General features: G+C 40.5%; 1 protein-coding gene across 1 annotated transcript in view; it reads left to right on the top strand.

The window, feature by feature from the left end:
• The window catches only part of MYO9A (myosin IXA), a 129,505-nt gene that overhangs the window by 71,732 nt on the left and 32,260 nt on the right, over nt 1-25,513 (top strand). Inside the window, exons 15-27 of the mRNA XM_063142429.1 lie at nt 5,932-6,039; nt 9,834-9,909; nt 10,075-10,218; nt 11,145-11,184; nt 12,353-12,475; nt 13,708-13,788; nt 14,709-14,819; nt 16,704-16,826; nt 17,219-17,368; nt 19,213-19,532; nt 20,476-22,110; nt 23,199-23,283; nt 23,883-24,095. Of these exons, the coding sequence (XP_062998499.1) occupies nt 5,932-6,039; nt 9,834-9,909; nt 10,075-10,218; nt 11,145-11,184; nt 12,353-12,475; nt 13,708-13,788; nt 14,709-14,819; nt 16,704-16,826; nt 17,219-17,368; nt 19,213-19,532; nt 20,476-22,110; nt 23,199-23,283; nt 23,883-24,095 (3,209 nt within the window). The remainder of the gene's footprint in view (nt 1-5,931; nt 6,040-9,833; nt 9,910-10,074; nt 10,219-11,144; nt 11,185-12,352; nt 12,476-13,707; nt 13,789-14,708; nt 14,820-16,703; nt 16,827-17,218; nt 17,369-19,212; nt 19,533-20,475; nt 22,111-23,198; nt 23,284-23,882; nt 24,096-25,513) is intronic.

The following is a 25,513-nucleotide window of genomic DNA, read 5'->3' as shown; positions in this document are numbered from 1 at the left end:
ATTGTGGCATATTAAAGATGAGTGTCATGATACAGTGAGAAAAAAAATAAGACAGTAAGAGTTTAGGATGAATTCATTTGGTGGTGTGGTAACGTTCTCTTCTGCAGGATTAATTCTTCTTGGAGCTTGTGAATTGTGCATAGATTTTCAAAATTTTATTAAGTGTGCATGATAGGAATACGTCTGTGGTGTGTGTTTTTTAACGGATTCTTTCTTTTTTTCTTTCATTGGCAAAGTTTGAATTCAGAAATCATTTTAAACCAATTTGGAGAAGTGTGTGCAAGCAATAATTCAAAAGGGTAGTCAGTTCAAAACCGTTGCTTGCTTTTATGCAGAACAGGAGGGAGATGGTAAATTAAAGGAAAACCTTAGTGTACTTTCATGCATGGAAAACCTGGTTTTCATTGGTTTGCAGAACATTGATTTCTACTCAGATCAAATTACAGGAGTCTTACCCTGCTTCAAGTCTTCATCCTCTCTTTGATGCTCCCTGCCCCTTCCAATATTGGTGTTTGGTTTTCCCTGACAGTTGGGTTCAGCCATAGCTGGGTCATTTTAACAAGACAAACATGTAAACCACAATTACAAGCCCATTCGAAAAGTAGAAAGGATTGCTCTTTGAAAAGAGTGCTTTGAAAGATGCTATTGTTTCCTTCCCCCCCCCCCCACCCATCCTTAAAGAGGCTCCAGCATACCAGCATAAGAACAATTCACAGTGGCCTCTGTACAAGTGACTTAGGAGGGCACAGGTCTGCCATTATGTCTGCAGAGAGGCGGCAGTAGTATTAATAAGGGTTCACATGTGGGGGCTATACAAGCCTGTACACAAGAGGGAAGAGGTTTACTTAGAACACAAGTAGATGCTCGTCTTTAGCACAGGCATTGTCTAAAAACATTTATACAATAGAAGATAGCCTTTCAAATATTCCTTGGCATTCAAACAATACAAAAGGTGCCTTTATATGAGTGTCTCCCAGCCATGAGCTGTGTGGCAGCTTGTTCCAAGGGCATGGGGGCTGCTGGCTAGTGTGAACTGGGCCAAACACTTCCGGGTTTTCCAACAAAGGCATTTTATACTGCTTAAGCCCATTTCATAGCCCAAAAAAGCAAGCTATAGAACAATACTTAGATGGGGGACAGGTCTGTAAAAGTATCCTTATCTGTCTTCAAAGATGTTTTCTTTAAGCTGCATACTGCATTTTGTGAGGTTTATTCTTTCTTCTGTGTTAGTATTTTGGAGTCTTTTTCCTTTCAAAGCTGAAGACAACTACTTTTAAACAAATGTGCAATAAATCGTCTTTGCAGAAGTTCACACAGGACAGACGCAGATGCTGTTGCATAGTACAGCCAGAGTGTATAAACATTTATACAAAAGAGAACACAAAAAAGTCTTTGACATTTAATCAGAAGTCGCTCAGGATATTAGTTTTGCAAGTACACTGGCGAGTGCGTACCATAAAGTTTGGCAGCTGCTATTTTAGAAATAGAGCAATTGATGCCTGCGTGATGTTCTAGTCAGTTTTGCCGTTTTTTCCATGAGCTTAGCCTTTGCAAGCATATATATATATTGACTGATGTTGTTCAGGAAACCACAGTTGCAGAAATGAAAGTTTTGTGGCACAGGTATTAATTTGTCTATCAACTGCAGAGCTAACAGAATAAGAAATATGGATGTTGCACAGGTATTTCTTCCATGTAAGGAGAAACATGCACACTGCAGATATGTACAGGGTACATATTTGTCTGTTTTGCTGTGGATATGGTGAGAAACCATAATAGGTCCTAGCTATTGTGGTTTCTCACCATATGCACAGCCAAACTGACAAATATGTACCCTGAACAGACGGGAAAATGGATGTGTGTGTTTTTCACATGTAATAGTATACATACTTTGAATGTGCGCTCTCTTATTTGGAATGTATGTCCAAAAATGTCATATGAGAGGCAAAACCTAATCTGTTTATAACACAAGCCCCTTTTGTCTGTGATGTAATGCAGGAACCAGACATTTTAAATTCAAGCTTCTAGTATGGGGATGGGGAACCTTGAGCCCATCTGTGGGCCTGATACAGCCTGTAGGGGTTTCCCATCAGTCTTGCCAGCTTCTTTTCAGCCCCCCCCTCCTTGGGCAGGAAAAAGCTCTCATCACTGCTCAGCAGCTCATCTGATCAAAGATTCAAGTTTTTCCACTGCTGCGCAATGAGAAAGGAGGGGAAAGCTCTTATCTCGAATCAGCTACTGATTGGAGATTAGGGTTTTTCTCTGCAGGGGAGAGGGCCTGAGGATGAAGCTGCTGAGTGATTAAGCCCTGCTTCCTTCTGAGGCTTGCCCTCCTTACTCCTTACTTACAGGATTGCTATTTGAAAGTGCTGCTGAATGATTTATTTCTGCTTGCTTCTGTGAAGACATGCAGAAGCCTTGTCCTTCTTGCTTCCGAGTAAGCTTAAAATCAGCAGTTTTCAATGAAGTGGTGAAGATGAGGTGCTTAATCCTACCTCTGCCTGCTACTTCTTCTCTGCAACTTCCTTCTGTGGATTCTAATCATGCGTTTACAAGGGTGTACATGTGTCTGGAACCCCATGGGGGAAAGCAGCATATGTGCACACACCCTGTTTCTGGCCCTAACACAGTATGTAAACCAGCAGTTCTTAAGTCCAAAATCATCAGTGCCCATGTATAGCACTTGGTTGATGGGGAAGAGATTCCCAGAGAAATTGCTTCGCAGCCCAACTCTAATCCAGTTGGTGGCAACAATTCTCTGAAAGTTTAAGTCTTAGACCCCTGTAGCTAATCTGTTTTAATAGTGGCTGCTGCAAAATGGAGCTTATCTAAGGGTTTGAAATGGAATTAGAGCGGTAAAGCAGCAGTTTCTGCAGCTGAAACTCTCCCCACGGCCTGAGTTCGATCCCAGCGGAAGCTGGTTTCAGGAAGCTGGCTCGGGTCGACTCAGCCTTCCATCCTCCCGAGGTCGGTAAAATGAGTACCCAGTTAGCTGGGGGAAAGGTAATAACGGCCGGGGAAGGCAACGGCAAACCACCCCGCTATAAGGCCTGCCAAGAAAATGTCAGTGAAAGCTGGTGTCCCTCCAAGAGTCAGCAATGACTCAGTGCTTGCACGAGAGGTTCCTTTCCTTCCTTTCCTTTTAGTATTAGTGTCTTGCACCTGATATAGCTCGACTGTCTGATATGAGCATTCCACATCCACACTTTGCTACACATTCCCAGCCATGTGCTATTCTTTACTTTGAAGGTTGTGTGTCTGATAGTTTTTCACTCTAGGTATGTGGAACATCAATGCATGGCCAGTCAGAAAGCGCTATGGAAGATGATCCAAGAGCTTTTAGAGTTTGCATCTAGAAAACTACCTGAGTGACATTCATAGTACAAGTTGGAAGTATCTCATGCCTGTGTCTGGTTTCTTGTTACTATTTTTTTATTGTTGTTGTTCTTTCTGTGCCACTGGTGTTGAACAGTTGTGAAAATATCTCCCTGCTTAAATTGACTTGAAGTTAATATTTATTTGCAGTGTTGTCTTCTGAAGCTTTTCTGTATTTTGTGTTCTTGTAGTATATCTTTTAATATACATCTGAGAGCTTTGTAGAGTCAAACAGATGCAACTGTCTGCATTTTGTTGTGCTTTTCTTCTGCTGACTCAGTAAGTGATAATATAGTCCTTCTACAGTTTTTATGTTGACAGATTTTATTTTGATAGCTGAAAGTACTTTTCACATTTTCCCTATTTCAGCTTTTAGTAAGTAAAGATCACCAATCCATACTAAACTTGATTAGATTTTCTCACTTCAATGAGCCTGATTCAAGGGGGAGTATCAAATAATTCAGGATGCAAATTCTGACTATTTGTGATTTTTAGATTATGAAGAAAATCTTGGGTCTAGAGATGATTTGCACCGTTGTAATGGCTCTGCAATTTTGGTCCAATATCATATTTTGGTGTAACTCTAGATATAGCCTTTATATTAAGCATTTTTTGTCAGAATCACACTACAAAGCTAATAGCTTGTCATCTTTGCACATGAACTTGTCTTAGCTGTAGGATGTATCTTTCTGTTTGGGGCTATGTTTATGTTACATTTAGCTAACCAGTGTTATTGCCTGTGTAACAGCTATTCTGTATTATAAAACCATTTATACAGGCTAGTGACAGTGAAGTAAGAAAGAGAGAGAGAGTGAAATTTTCAGTCCTAGCAATTTTTAAAGCTGGCAATTAAAATGGTATTCTTTTAAGATAGACTCCACAGTCAAGCACATATACAACATCCAGTTCAAAAGGAGCTTTGTGGTGTTGTTGTGTCTGTCCAAATCAAGGCTGCAACTATTCTGAAATTTATTCAGTCAAATCCAGTCCTTTTGTCAGTCTTTTCTTCCATTCTACTACCTAGTCCAAAACCAAAGATGGCCCTAAACTGCCATCAAAAGCTCCCAGGTATCCAGCATCACAGAGGCCAAATAGCCTATTGGGTGATTTCCCTACTCTGGTCTCAAGATAAGAATGTTTCTGACAACCTGCCACAGCTTAAGCTACAATAAGCTGCAGTGGCCATGGGTGGAAATTTGCACGTGCGGTGTAGTGGCTAAGGTATGTTGGACTAGGAGTTGGGAGATCCGAGTCCCCACTCGGCCATGGAAACCCACTGGGTGACTTCAGGCCAGTCACAGACTCTCAGCCCAACCTACCTCACAGGCTTGTTGTGAGGATAAAATGGAGAGGAGGAGGATTATGCACGCCACCTTGGGGGAAAAAAGGCGGGATATAAATGAAATAATAATAAAAAAATGTGCAACCCCCATTAAACCACATTCACATAACCCTAAAACAGATAATGGGTTATGAGAGGGTTGTTTAACAAAATGGTGGCCAAAATATGCCCTGCATGTGCAGCAGCCTCACTGCGGGTGACTGTCATGTCATGTGAACAGCCCCTTAATATTGTGATAATTGTACTGAATGGGGCTTGAACATTTTGTTTGCCCTAGTGTAGAATTACTGCTATCTAGTGTGTCTTCCAAGTTCCATTATGCCATTAACAATCTGAATCCTACCCAAAACTAATATTGACTTGTGGCATTCCAAAGTCAAGGAACTTTAACAAAGTGAGCACCCAGAATAAACTCTGCAAATTAAACAGGCCTAACTTGCATTATGAACCCCAGTTGCAGAATTTGTCATTTTTAGTGCAGGACTGTAAACCTACTGAATATAATTCACGCAAGCCTGGAAATTCCAGAAAAGTAGTAATTGGAATTACCGGATATGGTTGATAGTTACCAGCTTAAAGATTAACATAGCCCTTACATAAAAACCATAAACACTGATGGTGCAATATCATAGCAACACTTATTATACCTAATCTGGAAGCATGCCCTATCCCAAATCCACTTCTTTTCAAGTTTAGCAATTAGGATCATATTTTCTGAAGGGCATTCCCTAATACTGCATTCAAAATATTGTTGGAGTTGTGTTCACATTATTAATTAGTGTGTGTGTAATCAGTCCCATTAAGCATTGAAATGCATGGTATGTCATAATTTATGGGAAAATTGACCCACATCACAACTATGCATTATAATTGGCTGTCCTGTTTCAGTGCGGATTCCAACTTATGAAAAGCAATGGGCTAAGTAATAATTATTTTAGCTGCAGCTTTATTTTCTATCCTTGAAGAGAAGCTTTCTAAGACCCAAAGATTTGCCTTATATTGCTCCAATATCGGATGAACCCATCTTGTCTTGTCCACTCATCAAATTGCTAGAAATAGTGAAGCTTTTGTCCTCAGGCAGAAAGCAAACATGACTTCTGTATAATTCTGTGTCAATATGGCTGTTGTCCGCACTGTTCTTGACTCTTCCTTGGATTCTGCTTATGTAATCTTTCTCTTCTCTCCATGTTTTTGTTTTTGTTTTGCTTCCCAAGGGCATGATGATGCGGTTTTGAAAAGTGTGGATAGTTTTAGCTTTCTCCATCACCCAGTTCATCAGAGGAGCTTAGAGATCCTGCAGAGATGCAAGGAGGAGAAGTACAGTAAGGCGCCATATCCCACCATCTCTCTGACATGACACTCACACACAGCAGGAAATGGAAACCAGGAGCATACTGAGTAGCAAGGGTGGGCACCCATGATCAGAACTTTCTAATGCAGAACCTGAAGCCATCTTGAATGATAGACCACTTAGAATATGGTAAAGATATTAGTGCTCTCCTACTGAGAATTTCTAGACAGGCTGGGACCTAGAGGTTTGAAATGGATGCTCTGAATTGTATCTTAATCGTAAAGGCATCTCCAGCATATGAGCCTGGCTAAGGCATGGAGTGATTTTACGAAAGTAATTACAGATTGATGTCCTAGATATCCTAAGAGTTTGATGGTTAACAAATTTTCAATAGCAATTATCTCCATGTGTTTAAGAGGAATAGCTAGATTTTTTTCCAATGGAATTGACCAATTTGGGTCCTCTTCTTTTTTATATAATAGCATCTACATGCAGGTTGGGTGTTTGTTTGTTTTTTAAAAAATCATCTTGAAGACACCTGCAATTTTTCAAGACTTTAATGTACATCCTACGGTGCCCTCACAGGATTTCCTTCATATAAGAGAATAGCAAAGGTGCACTTGGTCTCCATTTCCTTCTCCTCACTTCTGTTTGTTACATAATGAACTAGTCCTGCATGAAAACCAGGCCCGTTTGCCTTTGTTACTAATGATGGCTGGACTCCTGTTGTGGGAGGAGAAGGGGTCCAGCAGCATGAAACATAACACCCTCTGCCATAAAGAATAGCGCATGGTGTTTCAGTGTTATAACTACATTGAGAGCCTACTGAAGGGTGCCATGACGCTAGCTTGCTCATTAAACAGCTTTGCATATGCAGCAACAACTTCACCTTAATGATTGGGTGCATCGCCATTGCAGACTCTTCAAATAGGAGATATGAACATTTGCCTGACTACTTGTAGAGAAAATGAGCCAGCTTTTCAATAAGCTTTAATGTGTTGAGTCCCTTGGAAGGTTTAAACCTTGAGCCTCAGTAGACCTCTGTTTAACTTTTTGTTGTACCAGAAAGGTTTATAGAGACGTGACACTGATGTTAATCTTAATAAAGGAAATGCCTTTCTCTCGTGTACATGTTGAGTATTTCCTGGAGCACCATCCCCCACAAAGGTTGGTGCTCCCTCTGAGTTGGGATATAGATGGTAAGTGTTGACTTACAAGGAGTGCTTTGATTTTTTGAAGGCTGAACAGATGGTTTGAGTTGCATGGGTCTGACATAACATTGATTTCCCCATATGATTCACACTGTGTTTTGAGTATCAGAATATATAACATAGAATTAGCCAGAGAGCTTTGTAATGGCCACCTCCAAAATCAGTTGAATAAAGGTCCATCTAGTCCAGCTTTCTCTTTTCAGCAGCAGCCAGACAGATACTTGTGGGAAGCTTGAAGCCAACAACTTTCCACTGTTGTATTTTTTCGGAATCTAATATTCAGTGCAATACTGCCTTGGAATATGGAGGCTCCATCTACCCACTATAATTAATAGCTCTTGACTGGGCATATTCTCCATGAATTTATCTAATCTGTTTTTAAAGCCAAAACAGGCATTAAACCTGGTAAGCACAATACTTGTATTAATGAAATCCATAAGCTGTTTTATGCTTTTGTGAAAATGCACTTTCTTTTGTCTGTCCTGCATCTACTGTTAATCAATTTAATTGGGCAACCTCAAGTTCTAGTGTTGAGAGAGGCAGAAAAAAATCTCTGTCCACTTTGCACTGCTTTCATAATCTTGAAAGCCTGTACCATGTCTCCCTCACCACCATTTTTTTCTGAACTAAAAATCCCCAAACTCTTCAGCCGTTCTCCATTAAGGAAAATGCTTCACCCATCAGTTACTTTCACTGTTCTTTTCTCTACCTTTTCTGGATCTACAGTATTTTAGAGATGGGACAATCAGAACCACACACACTATTTTCAAATGTAATCATGCTATACATTTTGTATAAAAGATTATTATGATGGCTGTCTTTATCACTTTGCACTTCTACTGAATTTCATATTCCATTTTGTTGCCCATTCTTCTAGTCTGGATCTGTTTACAGGGAGAATATAGATGACCATTATCAAGTTGTAATTTAATCATGGGCTGGGGTGTGTGTGTGTGCTTAAAAAAAGTAAGCCAATCATTCTGCCAAGTAGTGTGAAACATACAACCTCGATTTCTAAGCAGAAAGTATGTTATGATTTTCCTCTCTGCTTGGCAGGAGAATACAGGCAATTGACATTGCAAGAGAGTATATACAGTGTGCTTAGTTACTTTTTGACAAATTATCTTCTGTATGTAGTAGCAGTCTTCTTTGGATTTTATCACCCTGAATAGATTTTATGTCCCCTGCAAACTTGCCTGTCTGTCTGCTTACCTCTAACCTCACATCATTTATGTATAAGTAGTACTGGTCCCAGTAAGATCTTTGGGGAATCCAATTGCTTGCTTCCCTCCTATTGCGTGCTTTCTCAATCCTGTTTTGGTCCATAAGAAGACCTGTCCCCTTAGCCCAGGGGTGGCAACCTGTTGTTCTCCAAATGTTGTTGGGCTGCAGTTTCCATGATCCCTCACCATTGGCTGTGCTGCCTACAGCTGATAGGAGTTGCAGTCCAGTGACATCTGGAGGGTAACAAGTTGTCCACCTCTGCCTCAACCAATAACTGCTATTTTTTCTTGGAACCTTTATTGAGATTCTTTGTCAAAAACGATGCTACAAAAGAAATAATTTAGATTAGATAGATGCTACAAGAGAAAATTTAGTTCACCTATATATTCTGAAATAAGTACTTTCCCAGGAATAGGTGACTTTGTAAGTTGATTCTAGCCAAACACAGCAAGATTACTTGCTTTTAGATCTCACCATGAAGTTTGAGTTTGAGCTTGCTGCATCACCTGTCGTAATGATGTAAAGCTTTGGTAATCTTTATCTTAAAGGCAGATGTGTGGCCCTTAGAGCTGCAGTTGTTATGTGTAATAGACCTGAGACAGATTGATTATGTCTTTCCTCTCACTTTTTCACTAATTAAGATCTTTGTGGTCAGATAATAAGCAGTAATGCTTGGCTATACTTCCTTGGGATTGAATAGTAATTTTGCAAAGCTGATTTCTGTGTCAGTCCATTTGATTTCATCTAAAATGTTGTTTCTATTGGTGCTTTAAGTTTGCCCCATATTGCACATGATCCATAGGCTAGCTTTGCTGATTTCCTTACTTTCTGAAGCAAGACAGCTGTGTGAAATATATAGGGTATGTCGATACTGCAAACTTATATTGGTAGTATCCAGGCACTTGATTTTGCAAGAGTTTCTGGTGTTCATATAGTCTGCATTTCATAATAAGTTTGTACTAATCTTACCAGAGGTTTGTCTTTCAGCAATTCTATTTTTTCCCTTGTAAATTCTTTAGTGTATCTTGATTATGAAAGCAAGTGCTTTTAATGCCAGGGAAGGTTGACTGACAATTTTCTTTCTGTTTTGTTTCCTGGATATAGAGATTTGTATCAATTTTTTAATTTATTTTTTTAAAAAATACGACCAGGATGTAGGATTACAAATAAATTCTGTGGTGACCCAAGTGACTCGGACATATTTCCTTTATTTTAAGAGTGCAAGTCAAATATATCGATCATATTACCAGCCATGGCTCCTCCTTTATTATCCTTTTTTCCCTATTCCTAGCATGAACCATTTTCAGCCCATGTTGCAGTTTGGTCCTTTTTTCATTTGGCACAGTGAATTTCTTTCAACACTAACATTTTTGTTGCTCTGCTGCTACAGGTATTGCTCGGAAGCATCCAAGGACACCCCTTTCAGATCTGCAGGGAGTTAACACTATCAACGAAAAAAGCCAACGGTAAGTCAATATATATGATAAGTGAAACTGCTGAAGGAAGAGTTCTACATATGAAATCATGGCTGCTTTTTTAACGTTCTTTTTTTTAAAAAAAATCTAGTATTTTCTTATCCGTTTTTTTGTGAAAGCGAAAAGAATAAAGTGTACTTGTTTCCCACTTCGCAGTGATACATATGGAGTTGGCTGGAATAGCAGGATGGCCATCCGACAGAACCGACTCTCCAGCCACAGCAGTTTCCTTGACAAAGATGGGATATTTGTGAATTCAACTAACAGCAAGCTGTTGGAGAGAGCCCATGGCATTCTCATGTTAGTGCATATTTTCCCCTTGTTCCAAGGATGGACTGATCTATAGGAACAACAACAGATAAGGAACAAGCCAAAATAAAAGAGGATCCTGTTGCATTTCAGTGTCCATCATCTGAGGGGCACAGATTTACCATTCAAAGATTCTCAGAGCCACGGTTTATCTTTAAACTATTCATTCTACTTTCCCTACTGTTAGTGTTCAGTGACATACAAGTCAGGATTAATGAATACGTAAAGTAGCGATAGTCCTTGGCCCTGCAGAGAGGACCACTAGATACACATGTAACACCAGAGAATGATTATGTAGACTGCAATACCTTGGATACTTTAAACTGGACATGGACGCAACCTGTGAGCTATTTTGGGAGCTATACTCATCTATTCTACCCTTGGGATTTGACTTTGATGACCCCTGATAAGAAGTGGTGGAAATTTAATTATAAGCACCAGGATTTAAGTTAAAATGGTTCCTTTTGCTGAACCATTCTTATTTTAGGCCTTTGTGGAAGTATTGTAATAAATTGCAGCATTTATATTCCCCCATGTAATGTCCACATACCCCTTTATTGTTAAAGCTTAAAAGATACAAGTAAAATAATTCAGTATCTGGGTTAGATGAATTACTCATCAAGGAATATAGTGTTGCTTTTACTTCATAAAGAAATGTGCCCCATGGTGTTGAGTGGAGTTGAAAAAAGACTTTTATCTCTTAAAAATATGTACATGCTTCCATTCAAAAATTAAAATGTGTTTAAGAAGCAATGAGAGAAAGGAGCACATAAGCCCAAGGCTTGTTCCAGTCTTGGTCATATAGCACCAAAACCTGATTTGGTATTACAATTGAAGGAAGCATTCGTGTCTTGAAAAATCTACAAATTAACACTATGTCTCTGCTGCTTTAATACTGATCTTATGATATTTCTTAGGCGAAACAAGAACTTCAAAGCCAAGCCAAGCCTTCCAAAGGTGAGATGGTTCAAATATTCTGTGCCAAATCATTGGTAATGTATGTAAATTAGGGTCACTTCATACCTGATGCTTTTTACATAAATATTCCTATCTGGGTATAAACATGTTCAAAGAAACTGCCCTTAATTAGCATTAGTTTGTGCCCGAGTTTTGTGATCGGTTTAATCTGAATCTCTAAACTGCAGATTTTAAAAAGGAGGATCAGGCTTCAAACATCTAAAATATAGTTGTGAAGTGTGACTAGCTTCAATTGAGTACAGTTTGCAATTAGTTGACTAGCCTGTGTGTGGTTGCTGTACCTTCAGTTTGCCTTCTCAATTTTACTATTTCAGTACATAAACCAAAACAAAAAAGAACACTTTGCCTATTGTCTTGAGGTGTCTTCTGAAAAAAATATGATCTTGCCACATTCGTTCAGTCCTTGGTAATATCTGGGTTAGGCAAGTGCAGTATACTACACTTGAGTCTAGTTTCTGAAAAGCATTCAGAAACTGCAGTTGGTTCAAAAGACAGTGTCCAGGTTATTAACTGTTGCTAGCTGTAATGGTCACATTTCAATAGTATTGAAAGATCTTCACTGGCTCCAGGTGCATGGGGGCCACCTTTTCTTGTATTAACCTGCCTTTACACTGAGCTAATCTACTGAGGCCTTTCTCCCAGGTATCATCTTCAAATGTTAGTTGGGTAAAACCCAGGGCAGGGCTTTTTCTGTGGTGGTGCCCAACCGTGGAACAATCTCTCCACACATGGCACCTACTTTGATTTCTTTTAGATGTCAGGTGAAAACTTGTTTACTAAAGCCTCTGGGTTTTAATTCCAGATTCCTGTACGTGTTCATTTGTTTTGTGCTGCTGGTTTTAGCTCTGTATATGTATTTTTAATTTGGTTGTCATCTTTTGTTTTGTCATTAACTTTTATGAGCCACCCTGAGCTTCAGTTTGATGGGAAGATGGAGCAAAATTCTTATATATAAATGCTATGACTGTTCTTTATCCTAGTTGCCATTCTTTCATATCCAGCGTTGAGGCATGTTCAGTGTTTGGTAGCCATAAACATAGTGTTTCCACAGTACACTCTGCAGTTGACACTCTACAGACAGATTTATGTCTGTGTCTGCTCCATATTCTCAGAACCAAAGTTAGCTTCTGTTTCTTTATTTTCTCAGCACTTGCTCGAGGTGAAATCACTCAAGCATCTGACAAACCTGACTCTCCATGACCGTATCACAAAGTCTCTTCTCCATCTTCACAAGAAGAAAAAGCCCCCAAGCATCAGTGCACAATTCCAGGTCATTTGCAATTTTTAATTTCAAGAAGTTTAACTCCAGAAAAAAATTGATGTGAATATCAAGAAATACTTTTGTAAGCCGCCATGAGAGCCTTTTTTGGCTGAATGGCGGCATAAAAATCCTTAAATAAATAAATAAATAAATAAATAAATATTTGGCTCTGGGAGGCTCCATCCATGAAAATGAAAGCGGGACAGAACATTGACTTACTGGAACACAGCTCCCTGCTTTCTATTTGACATTTTGTTAAAATGCTTTGCTTGAGTTCCCAATTCTCTTACCCCTGGGTATCCCATTAACTTTTATAACATGCTTTTTTAAAAAAACAAATGTTTTTGAGTTCCTTATTACATTTTTAGGTTAGAAAATACCATTTTGCTTTAGATTAGTTAGCAGCTAGATTGCAGCTGGATAAAGGTTTGTGACATGGGACTAACTGGCACATTACAAGTACTCAGGGGAACTAGGAACACCTTAACTGAAATACAAAAATTCTTTTAGATCTAATAAAAAATATAGTGCAAGGACAGGTAAGTTATAGTGCAAGTGACCAGGAGAACAGCCTGCTATTGGTGGACTTTGTAGAAGACAAGGCATGTGCACACAGACAAACACTACTATGTAGTCATGTGATTTGGTTTGTGTTTGGAAACTAGAGCCATGCTTAGACACCATAGATGGCCTAAGAGGCTTATGTAATTCCCTAGCTACCTTTAGTTTTTTCCACCCCTATATTAGTTAGTCCTGCATTAAGGAAAGTTATGTCCTGCATTAAGGAAAGGACTGTTGCATGCCAAGCTTAGAATGTCTTTTAAAATTGCTTAGATATCATTTAGAGCGAGTTACTATTTTATCACTGGAAAAAAATTCTTGCTACTTTGCTAACATAAAAGACAGGAACGTTTTTCAGTTAGGCTGTAGAATCAAGTAACTGCATATTTGTCTCACATTTCAGGCTCATTCCTTGTGGCTTTTGGAATGAGTTGGGGTTGACGTCCAGCTACTGTGTGGAATGTGCCTGGAATCAGTCTACTCAATGGCATGTTGTGCAGCGTGTAGCAAAAGCCATTTTTCATGTCTTTGCATCTTAAAATAAGAGGCAATATTATCACAGTTCCTATTTCATATGTGTTGGAAATTACAGCTTAAAAGCAGTATTACGAGAAGTTTGGCCAAAATGTTAACCAAAATGTAATTGTTGCAGAAGCCAATTTTGTAATTTACTCTTTTAGGCATCACTTACCAAGCTGATGGAGACCCTTGGCCAGTCAGAGCCCTATTTTGTCAAGTGCATTCGCTCTAATGCTGATAAGGTAAACACTTCCACTATTCCAAACAATCTGCAACCAAAATCAAAGTTTGGCTGGACTGTTACAAGGAGAGACCTAATTAATTTAAAGGCTTTTGTGTTTGTAAGTTTCACTAACAAAAGAGTGTCATAAAAGGTATCTTCTACCCTTATTTTATGAATATAGCTGGTTTAAGTTCTTCCCTTCACACAAGAAAAACTAAAATCCAGTCCCATAAAATTAAGAAAGTTTAGTCAACTGTCAGTTTAAGAAAGCTTAGTCAGCTACCTTGATTTTACTTAAGCAATTAAAATAAATATGGTAAACTATATAAATGAGTCTTGTAGTCTAAAACCAGCATGCTTTATCAGAAAGAGAAGCAATCTCATATCCCATCGCTCTTAGACATAACTTTCTTGATATCATAAGCGATAGCTAGAAAATCAAAACCAGACCCCAATCCTCTTCCTCCCCCTTTTAGAGCTAAATATAGTGCAGCGTTAAGTCTACATAAATGTTAACGCTAACCATGGTAAGCTGTAACCAGAGTTTGCAACTCATTTGCATACTGTGGTTTGAAGCAAGCCATGGTTTGCATTAACAATGGTGTAGATCAATGCACTGTTGTTAGGCTTGAAAAGTGGGGTTGAATTTGTGTGTTGAGAGAGGAGCAAGCAGCATGTCTGCATCGGGCTTCTGTGAAACCAGAAAAAAACAAACATGTTTTAGACTTTGAGGCAATGTAGTGGGAAAGAAATCTGTTCTGTGAAACTTGTGCACAACTTCTAAAAATTTTAATGGGTCGCAAGCCCAGATCATAGCTCAAGGAAAGATGTTTTTCTTTTAATATCTGTTAGCTGAAATCATCCATGCAGGTCTGCTTACCTGGATGAGCTTGCAGTCAGTATTCAAGTGCTCAACCCTTGTACGTTTCATCTTTTCAGCTTCCCCTGAGGTTCAGCGACAACCTGGTGCTTAGGCAGCTACGGTACACTGGGATGCTAGAGACGGTGCGCATTCGGCAATCAGGATACAGCTGCAAATACTTTTTCCAGGTCAGATTATGTTAATTCAGTTCTCTCAAAGATTACTGCTGCAATAAGCCTCAGGGCAGTTTAATCAGTTGGGCAGTGCCTTGATGTAAGTGTAGTGCACAATCTAAACAAGTTGATGATGATGTTATTGCTGGAACTAGGCATGAAATTGCAACTGGCAGAGCAAATAGCCATCATGAATCAGTGCCTGCAAGCATATAAAGCTATGGATTGAAATGTTTCTTGTGAGCTACATCTTACCCATTTGGCAGGTTTGCTTGCTAAAAGTTGAAAGTATTGAGAGGTGGGCCCACAATCAATGTAGGAAGGTTAACAAAGCAAACAAGGAGATCCTTAGCGATGGATAATGTAGAAACGTGGTGTCTGAAGATATTGATAGGACTTTATTTCTGTTTTGGGGAAGTGTGTGTAAAAAAGAAAAGAGAAAAGTATACAGAAAGCATCTGCAAATCAATATGTTCCTCAAAGAATATATTTCCATGTTTCTGCTACAATAGTCTTATGCACTGAGCTACTCCGAATGAGGGCTTCTGTTGTGCACCTTTGAAAATGTGCTCTGAACAAAGGGCAAAAATATTCTCCTTTTCTTCATGGTCTCTGTGTGTCAGTCATATGGGTTTTGCGTCTGTGCAGAGTCTCAATCAGAAACCTTCTATAGCTGAGAAATGTTTGGTGGGAACCCTCCCGCGTTGTCCCAGTGTGCATGTCCCTAGTGGGTTCCCGCCAATTTCTCTCAGTTCCCTTTCAACCGCCATTGTGGTAGCCTTGCAGAGAGCTTGCTTTGTTGGTCCAATATTTTCTGAGGAAAAACGATCTGCCGGAGGAAAAATCTGTCTGTTTTCCATCGTTTTTCTTGCCATCTTCTTGCTTTTTTCATCTTTATTTTATGAGAACTGGTTTTCGTGATCTCGGCAATCACCTGAGGGCATACAGCTCTTCAAGCCCTGTTTCGGAAGTGTGCCTGTTGTGGCAGAAAATCCCCCTGGTGGACAGGCACTTGCTCTGCCTTCTTTGTCTTGGTGTGGGGTACAAAGTTGAGCCGTGCTTCTGTTGCCAGGCCTTTACAAAGCAGGCAATGCATGATCAAACCACAAAACTCAAAGCAGTTCTTCAGAAGAGAGCTTTGGTGGCAGTAGATTTTAAAGGAGATGAGACCTTGTTCAAGGTATCAAGAGACAACCCTCCCATTGGGGCATCAAGAATCCGAGCTCATAAGGGATTCATTGGAGACTCTGGAATCAAGGTCTCCTTCGCCAGCAGTTTCCGAGACTGTCTGCACTTCTCTTCTGGCATAGGGGAAAGCCTATGTTAAGTTGGAATGTAAAATCTGTGTAGATTTGGGCAATCCAGCACATTTTTCACAAAATCTCTTGGAGGTGCCCCCTCCAAGGGAGTTTTGGAAGGTGGCAAAAAGGGAAAGGGCCTCCTCAGTGGTGGCCCCCCAACTTCTTTTCAGCACCAGGTAAAGACCAGCTTCTACTCCCAGGCATTTAAAGGTGTATAATGAGGCATCTATGTCTGCTGTTTTAGATCAGGTCTATTAGGAAAAACACTATTTAAATTGCTTTTAGGTGTTTACGTTGTTTTAATTTGTCTGAAATGTTTTACACTATTATGAATTGTTGTATACTGCTCAGAAAGCTTCAGTTATGGAGCAGTATAGAAATGAAATGAAACAAATAAACTCATCCCAAAGAGAAAAATGCTTGAATGTTTGTCATATAAACCAGAGAGCCATGAATAGAATTGGCAATGAAATGGTAAATTCCCTGGTGTTTGTAGTGACAATCTTTTTAGGGTTGCAATTGTCCAACATGATTTTTTATAAAATGACAAAATGTGTGCTTACAAGTTAACAGTGTTGGGGGTGTCTTAATTTTCCAGGACTTTATAGACCATTTTCATGTTCTTCTCCCACGAGCCACTATCCCATCTAAGCAAAACATCCAAGATTTCTTCAGGAAAACCAAGACGAGTGCAGACAATTATCAAGTGGGGCGAACAATGGTAAGTTCCAAGTCTCAACTCAATGTTCCCTGGCACAAGGTTACATGGGCATCTCCTGAGCGAACACAGATAGTACAGATTATTGGTGTTAACCTGATGCCTAAACCAGGTTTTTCAGGAACCCAACGACTTGATTGGCATGACACGCTAAGCCATTGTGGTTTGTCATCTGAAACAGTGGGTTCTCATGTTGTCCGAACCCAGACTGCTTCCTGCAGGGTGGCTTATATAGGCAATTTGACAACCACTAACAGATCAAGAAAATGGGACCAGATCACTGACATTTGAGAGTGCCCTGCTTCCATTCCACACTTCCCTGAGTGGCATCAATAAATCTGATAATGAATGAATATGCATTTTTATTCTCTGAATGCTCTCATATTGTATGTTAGGTTTTTATGAAGGAGCAAGGGCGGCAGCTTTTACAGGGCCTGCTGCATGAGGAGGTATTGCAAAGGATCACCCTGCTACAGAGCTGGTTCCGCAGTATGCTCTACAGAAGGCACTTTCTGAACTTGAGGCAGGCAGTTATTGTCATACAGGTGGGTGTCAATAGCATGCTTTTCATTTATTTAGGACCTTTTGCATGTCTGACTTGATTTCAAGGCAAAAGCTGTTCTTTTAACGCAACATAATCTTACGATTTATGCTCTGAACAATGACATTGTATGACAGGAGTTGGAAGTTTAATATGTGGTAACAGAAGTATCTGGCCTTAAATATAGTAATAACCTCTTGAGATAATTACTTGTCTTGTAGCATAAGTCTTTTCCATTTTCATCCATGTGGTTTAGAATAAAAGTACTTGTTTGGGTTGGTGTTTAAAATATGACTGCTTTCTCTTTAGTTTTGTCTGCTGTTGCCACACATCCTAATTCACACACACAAGCAACTTCAGTGTATACACATGTAACACAGATGCAGGTACAGGAGGGCCTTTAACCAAAGGGATGTGGTGCACACACAGCAGATTTGTGCGCTGTGCTCTTACAAATGGACTTAAAGTCCAAAAACATAGGCTTTGTTCTCAAAGCACATGCATACGGATTCATTATAAAAGAGAAAAATGGCTTGGTTAGTATACCCACATCTAGCACGTGGGCCTGTGTACTAGTTTTAATAGGCCTAACTATAAAAAATAAACACCAGAGAATGAGGAAATCAGTGGTTCCCAAATAACAGGGGGAAGGTAGTGCAATGGAAATGGCACAAGGGACATCATTAAATCCAATCAAATGTCACGTTGTTCTCAGAGCTGAGCCATACCACTGTGAGTGATGCCTAAAGCAGAAAAAAAATGAACATTGACTCACAAATTCCAAGCCAGTTATAGAGCTTGCACAAAAGAGAACAAAGAGCTCATTGGCTGAAAGACTAGACCCAGGATAGGTTAAAACAAAGGGAGCACTAGTTTGGGTCTGTTAAACTTCATGGTTAGGGAGGTTCCTTGCTCTTCATTGATGTTCGTCTAGCTGGTTATGCATAGTAGTGTAGCACAATACTCAAAACAAACCAGTCATAAGGATACTTCAGGTAGTGCTTGACCTGGCTGGGAGGTGGGGTCGCTTTAGGGTTTGGCTGTTTTTTCCTGCCAGGCCTTTTGACTTGCCAATTCAAAGGACCTCCTCGTGGTTTAATTGACTGGATGGTAGGTAGCATGACAATCACGCAGGCATTTGCATGTGTGGTCCCAGAGAACAGCCTTCTTTGACCTAATGAAGAAGGAAGCAGATATGCTCAGTAGCTTCTGTGCTTCTGCAGCTGTACCAGAGCCTTAACCACATTGCTGTAGCATTTAATACACATGTTAGAGAGCCAGCATGAGTGAAGCTCCTCTGTATAACCACTGTCATCTTGGGACAGTACTAAAAGACCAGCTTTGGAAGTGCTTATAAGCCTCCTCTGTACATTTTGACTTTTGTACTTGATTTTTTGCTATCAGTCAGTAGTTTTATAGATGAGCACCTATCGGTTGGTTCCCCACCAGAAGTACTATATTCCGGCAGGCCTATCCAGTGAAATTTTAGAATGTTTTTAGGATGTTTTAAGGATGTTTTAAAGATGTTTTAATCGTGTATGGTATGTTTTTAATCAGTTTTTAATGTGTATTTTATATCATGTTTTTATACTGTTTGTTTTATACTGTGAATGGTTTTAGTTTTTGTGAACCGCCCAGGGAGCTTCAGCTATTGGGTGGTATAAAAATGCAATAATAATAATAATAATAATAATAATAATAATAATAATAATACTGTTTGGGCTATCAGCTTTAGTTAAAAGTACTTTATTGTGTTAATAGGTGAAATTGTGGTGATGCTACCAGATTAGTCCAAAAAACAGAAAATAACACGAAAATATTTTCTCTCCTTTTAAATTCCCCTCATAGAGATATTGGCGTAGTTATCAGCAAAGAAAACAGGCTGAAGCAGAAGAGTCCCTGTACAATTCAGTCTTTTTAGGAAAGGCAGCCGTGGTTCTTCAGGCATGCTGGCGAGGTTATGTGGCCAGGCGACGATTCCATCAGATGCGAGAGGCCGGCTTTATCATCCAGAGCTATTGGCGGGAATGCTTGAGACGTAGGCATGCTGCGGCTACGTCCATCCAAGCAAAATGGCGAAGCCACCACGCCAGGACTGTCTACAGGGCCAAGAGACACCAAGTGATTTTGTTGCAAGCCGCATATAGAGGATACAAAGCGCGACAGAGGTAATACTTGTAACCTTTATGGAAGGACTGATGTGCATCTAAATGAAGAAAGACTTTGGGACCTATAGAGACCCAGTTGTTGATAGCTAAAAATGGGTGCAGGAGGTTGCATGAACCATAGAAACATAAAGACAATAGCTTGTGACAGCTATGGCCTAGATTGCTGCTGCACAAACTAGTTCATGTACCTATCTACCTCAATGAAGATAACTGTTTAACAAAACACCTGAGTCAGAATGCTCCTGTACTCACTGACGCCCTGTTCTTTGATGACTTGAGTTCCAATCTGCTAAACTCATTATCTAACAGAGATTGGAGCAGGGACCGCAGTTCACTGGTACAGCAGATACTTTGCATCAGCAAGCCCTGGGTTCAATCCCTGGCATCTCTAATGTAAGGGTCAGATAGCAGGTACCTAAGATGCTTGAGAGCCACTGATAGTAGACCAGCCTCCCCCAACCTGGCATCCCCAACATGTATTGGACTACAACTCACATTATCCTTGAATGGCAGGTTGCCAGGGTGGTTGTGGATGATGGGTGCTATAGTCCAACAGTTCTGGAGGGTGAAGTACTAAGGTATATGGGCTAATAGTCTGACCTGGTATGCTACAGCTTTCTAAGTTCCTATGAGATACAACTTCTACGCAGTTGCGTCGGTTCAACTTACTGCCTTCATATTAACTACAGTGTAACAGTGATAAGAGTATAGCTTTCCCGTGAGACATGAAATTATGGCTATCCCACCAGTGGTGGGATATACTGACTGAAGAACCTGTTTGGTCCCTGTTTAGGTCAGTAGAAGCATAGGAAATCCCCCAATATCCCCATGTATATTTGATATTTCCATATTAGAGGAACTAGCTTTTAAGAGTAAGGTTGACAAGCGTGTGACAATACATTCAAGATCTGTTACCTTTTTTCTCTCTCTTTTAAAAAAATAGGTTTAGAATTTTAAAGGAGCAGAGATTGAGAGAGGCGTCACTGAGGAATGGACTAATGGTTAAAGAAGAGGATGGACTAGTGCCAGGGGATCGTTTGGATATTAAGGGTTCAGACCCTTCTGAATGGGAAGACAGTTCATTTGAAGAGAGGGTGAAAGCTATAGAAGAGCATAAGTCTGTGATGGATAGGGTAGGTCAAATAGATGCCTCAGATAATTCTGGAACTTCATTATACAAACATCATGAAAGAGCCAACAGCCAGAGTGGAGTGAGCATAGAAGAGCAAGTAGTTGTGAGAGAGAGACCCAAGTCTCTGGAAGACCTCAATCAAAAAAGAGGAGTTCGTGCAAAGCGAGAGAGTCGGCGGATGCGTGAATTGGAACAAGCAATCTTTAGTTTGGAGTTGCTTAAGGTCCGGTCCACTGGTGGGGCATCTCCATCGGAGGAGCAGCAGTGGTCCTCAGAGTTGGCTTCTGAAGGGATGCACTCTCCCCGTGGAACTCCAGAAAGTGAAAGCTCTCAGGGAAGTCTAGAGATGCTGAGCCATGACGAGACTCAGAAGGGCAAGCGGGACCCTACATTGCCACAGGAGCAAGATACACAAGCTATTCCCAGAGACTCGTTACCCAATAGCCCTAAATTGGGCGATGTTCAAGGCATCCCTATCTTGGCTGCTGATGTAAATAGAAACGTGTGTGATAGGAAAAGGTCAATCTCAAGTTCTGAATTGCCAGAGTGCCTTGCGGCTAAAGAGAGGTTGGCCTGTGATTCCCATGGTATTGTCCATAACATGCATGTAAGAGAGCCACTCATTTCAAGCAGTCTGCCTACATTTTACCTGCCACCCCAAGACCACTGGAGAGCTGGTCATTCAGTGATAGAAAATAACCTAAGGAATAAACGAATGGAAACAGGGACATCTTTGTTCCCAGAAGCCAAGAAGCTTGTTGAATGGGAAAGGCCAGGGCAAGGCACAACCCTTCATGGGGAATGTCAGCCTTCCTTCACTGGAGAAGGAAGCCCAGTTCTTACCACTTCAGAAGTGCCATCTTCAGATTCAGTTATCAAGAAGCTTGAGAAGCTAAATGTGGAGAAGGAAGAGCGCCGGAAACAAAAGCAGCTTCAGAACGAGAAAGAAATGATGGAGCAGATACGGCAGCAGAAGGAAATTTTGGGGAAGCAGCGTAAAGTTTTTGAAGAGCTTGAGAGGCAAGAGACTGAGCAGAACAGGATCAGGGAGTCCTCCCAGGGAACCTCTCTCAGGTCGCCAAAGAGAGCGGACAGGCCTCAATCTCTCCTCATTGTGAATCCGCAGAACAAAGGGGACCATGGTCTCACAACAAGTACAGAACCAACCTCATCGGTGGATATTAAAACACCCACTGCTTCAAAAAAAGGAAGCCCACCTCCTTGCCAGGCAACCCAGAAGGAAAGGACTACCCTTAAGTCTGCCGGAACAGATCGGTTGAACTCACAAATAGGTTCTGAATCTCAGGAAGTCTTCAGCACTCCACCTGCAAAAGAAAAGCGGTTCAGGTTGCCCCGAATTCCAAGCCAGGGCACTGAAAGCTCTTCTACTGAAACCAGAGTTGGTTCCATTTTCTTTAACCCAAAGGACAATCACATGGTTGTTAAGTGAGTACAATGTTGGGGGTATTTCCTTTTATGTTTTCATGAAGTGATTACATGAACCCTCCTGAAAATGTTAAGAGTTTGATTGAACACCAAAAGGGACACCGAACTATGGAGATTAAGTAGTTTTGCATATATTATATTTTCCATAATTTATACCTCTGTTACTCATGGGGGAGGTCACAAGCCTGTTCAGGGTGCTGGAACTTCTTGAATTCCTGCCCATTTCTCTTTAGTTTCTGACATTTCACCCAGACATTATCCACACATTTGAGACCATAGTATAGTGACTAAGAACGCTGGGAGTTGTAGGACTTTCTGTCTAAAATTCCACCCTAAGAGATTTGATTATGAAAGTCCTGGCTCAAATCTTGCTCTGCAGCAAACTAACTTGGTGGTCACTGAACTTTAGCCCTCCCCTCTCCCCACAATATGGGAATAATAATACCTTACAGGGTTGTAAAAATGACAGCAATGCATGTGATGTGCTAAGTATTATCATTCCCAAGTCTGACTTTGCTGCTCTAAAGGCTAGAAGCTTTTTGGGGGTGGGTGGGTGGAGTTATTTTGAATAAAAGAAAAGCCACATTTCTCAGAATGCTGAATTCTTTGTTCTAAACCAAATGGCTTACCTGCATCCTCTCCTGTTCGTTATATCATGCATCACAGCATCTGTTTTAAATTTTATGGTGGTTTTAGAAGGGGTTCATATGTGCCCTGGATATGCATTCAGTCAATGCAAGACACATACTTTTGAAGGGTTTAGCAGTAATATGAAAGCTTCCTTATGGAGCTTTTAGGGATTCTCTCCAGAAGGAAGTGGCAGGATTCTCCTTTTTTTCTAGACATTTGTACAGAATAATGATGAAGATACATGACATTGTGCTTGCACTCCCAGGGGGAAAGCAACAAAAGAATTCTCTCTATGTAGGAAGCTGCCCGTTGAATGATTTTGCCTGTGATCAGTAAATGCTTCGTACCGCTATCTAGACTGTAAACTAAGTGATTTGCTGGTGCCCTGCCCACATTATGCATCTTTGAATATGTATGGAACCTGTTGTAGGCCAATCTGCAGGAATTTTGTTTTCTAGTTTCAGCAAAGAATCTTCATATTCGTTTCTTCCAAAAGAAGAACATAAAAAGCCATTGAAGGTTCCTGGACCAAGCAGGGGAGAGGTAAGGAACAGCTTTTTTTCATCGCTAAGTCTTGTGTTCTCCTGACTACCTTTGAAAATTAGAAGGAGTCAATACTGGTAATGTAAGAACATATGTAGGGGCGGGGGTGAACCCTAGATTTTACCAGCAGGGAAGCAGATGCAGGATTTAAGAATGCTATGCAACAGTACAAAAATGGCATTTTGTGTAGAGGAGCATTGAATCGTGGGAGCCCCCACCTGCAGTCTGATGTGCAGCCCAGCCACAGGTTTATAATCTCAGTGAGAACAGGTCCATGTTCTGCCCTGAATTGACCCTTTCCTATCAGCTGTATCAAAGGCAACTGTGCTTTCTGTTTTTTCCATTATTTTTATCAGCTCCCATGACAATATATTTCCCTTGTCCTGTCCTTCGTTTTTGTTTTGTTTTTCCACCAATGTTTTTTAAGTAACTGTTTCATTTGGAAAAGAACATTATTTATTTTAATCCTTATGGTTGCATGCTCCCTACCCTTTGATTTCAAACACCAGCAGAATCACCTGTGCTGTTACTGTTACTGTTTTTGTTTGTTCATTTAAAACATTTTCATGTTATCTGTTTTATCATTTGGTATCAAGCAGGTTGCCAGACCAGTCCATAAAAAGAAAGCCCGCATGGCACGGACACGCTCCAATTTCTTGACTAGAGGTGCTTTTGCTGATTGGGAGGGGGATACGGAGGAAGAGGATTGCGATGACACATTTGAATTCCTTCTCTCCCTTGACCAACCTCCTCACCCTGAGCCTGGCTGTGCAGTCAGACTTGGGCAGCCCTGTCACAGTGACTCTGAAATGGTAATTTATCCAACAAGCAGCTTTGTGGGAGCATTTCTTGGCCAACCTGTGGCTGTACTGACACCTTCCACTGCTGTTCTTCCCCTCTTGTAATCGTATTGATGGATGGTAACCTCTAAGAACACAGTCACGATGTACATTGAACCCTGCTTCTGTCAGGAAGTTCTGCTGCTGGCATCTTAGGATGGACTTCCCTAAGTTTCTGATATATGGCAGAGACTGTTGTCACCTCTCTTTATATGTGAATTTTCAAAATTCCATCCCACTCTACTGTGGTGAAGAAACAGAGCTGTCTTGCAATCCATTTTTGGATGAAGATGCAGCCTATGAATAGTTAAATAAATAAAATAATTAAATTAAATCAGGAATGGGGCTGTGCTTGAGAAGGGGCAGGGCTATGCAGATAGTTGTGAGCTGGATGAGCAATGAGTGTATTCAGAGGTACTAGGGTTGGAAGAAAGTAAACCTAGAAACAGGGGCACTCTGTTGATGTAAATGAAATAAGTGTCAATGTCATACAATTATTGAGTTGAAAGGGACCTTGCTCGTCATCTAATCCTGCCCAATTCAAGTCATGGGTCATAATATTTGCAGCCTAGTAAAACAAAACAGCAGATGAATTGATCAGCTGCTATTTTGTAAGTGATAAATCTCTTGTTCAACAGGAGTTCTATCCTCTCTGGGCAGGGTAGCACAAAAGCTGTTTCTAAAATGGCTGCAGGCAATTCCTGCTTGCCTTCTAAACACTAGGTTCAATAAATTAGAGAGTGAGGAAAGTTCTCCCTCATGTCCATTCCTCAGATGGAGAATCTGGAACTGAGTGGGTCTTGGCATAGTATATCTCTAAAATTGTGGATGATATAGTCTGTATGCCATTGAATGTCTTCCTTGATTTTTTGGAGCTTAGACCCATTAACCAGCCTTCAAGGCAATGAGTGCTTTTAGGTGCTTTTTAAGCCATTGGGAGAATCTGGACTATATCCGGGTCTAGCTCAAATATCTGTGGCATCGAGCCTATTTATGTCAGCTTTCACTGCCAAAGTTTCATTTATATCAACCCCCCACCAAAATCCATAATGATGTGTGCAGTTAATTACAGTTGCAAGCCGGGAATTCTCAAACAAGGGTTGTTTTTGCTAGACTGCTCAAGTAAACATGGTTTTGACCAATCTTAAAATCTTGCATAGTCTTGCAGATTTCATTTAGCAATTTCAAGATTAAAATGTCTTGCCCTAGGTTGAGAGAGCCCTAGTGTCTGTCCTGAGAAAGTTAAGCAGGACAGCCTGAGGTCAGAAATCGCTTTTGTAGTACTTCCACATTAAATGTATGCTGAAGTACTAATACAGACAACTGCAGCAGGTTTGGAACTATTATTATGTAGCTGCTGTTGCTCCATCCCTAGTTACTGATTTGTTCTG

Source organism: Elgaria multicarinata, chromosome 16 (assembly GCF_023053635.1).
Source record: "Elgaria multicarinata webbii isolate HBS135686 ecotype San Diego chromosome 16, rElgMul1.1.pri, whole genome shotgun sequence".
NCBI lineage: Eukaryota > Metazoa > Chordata > Lepidosauria > Squamata > Anguidae > Elgaria > Elgaria multicarinata.
The sequence above is the reverse complement of the archived record's forward strand: the minus strand, read 5'-3'. Positions and strand labels throughout refer to the sequence as shown.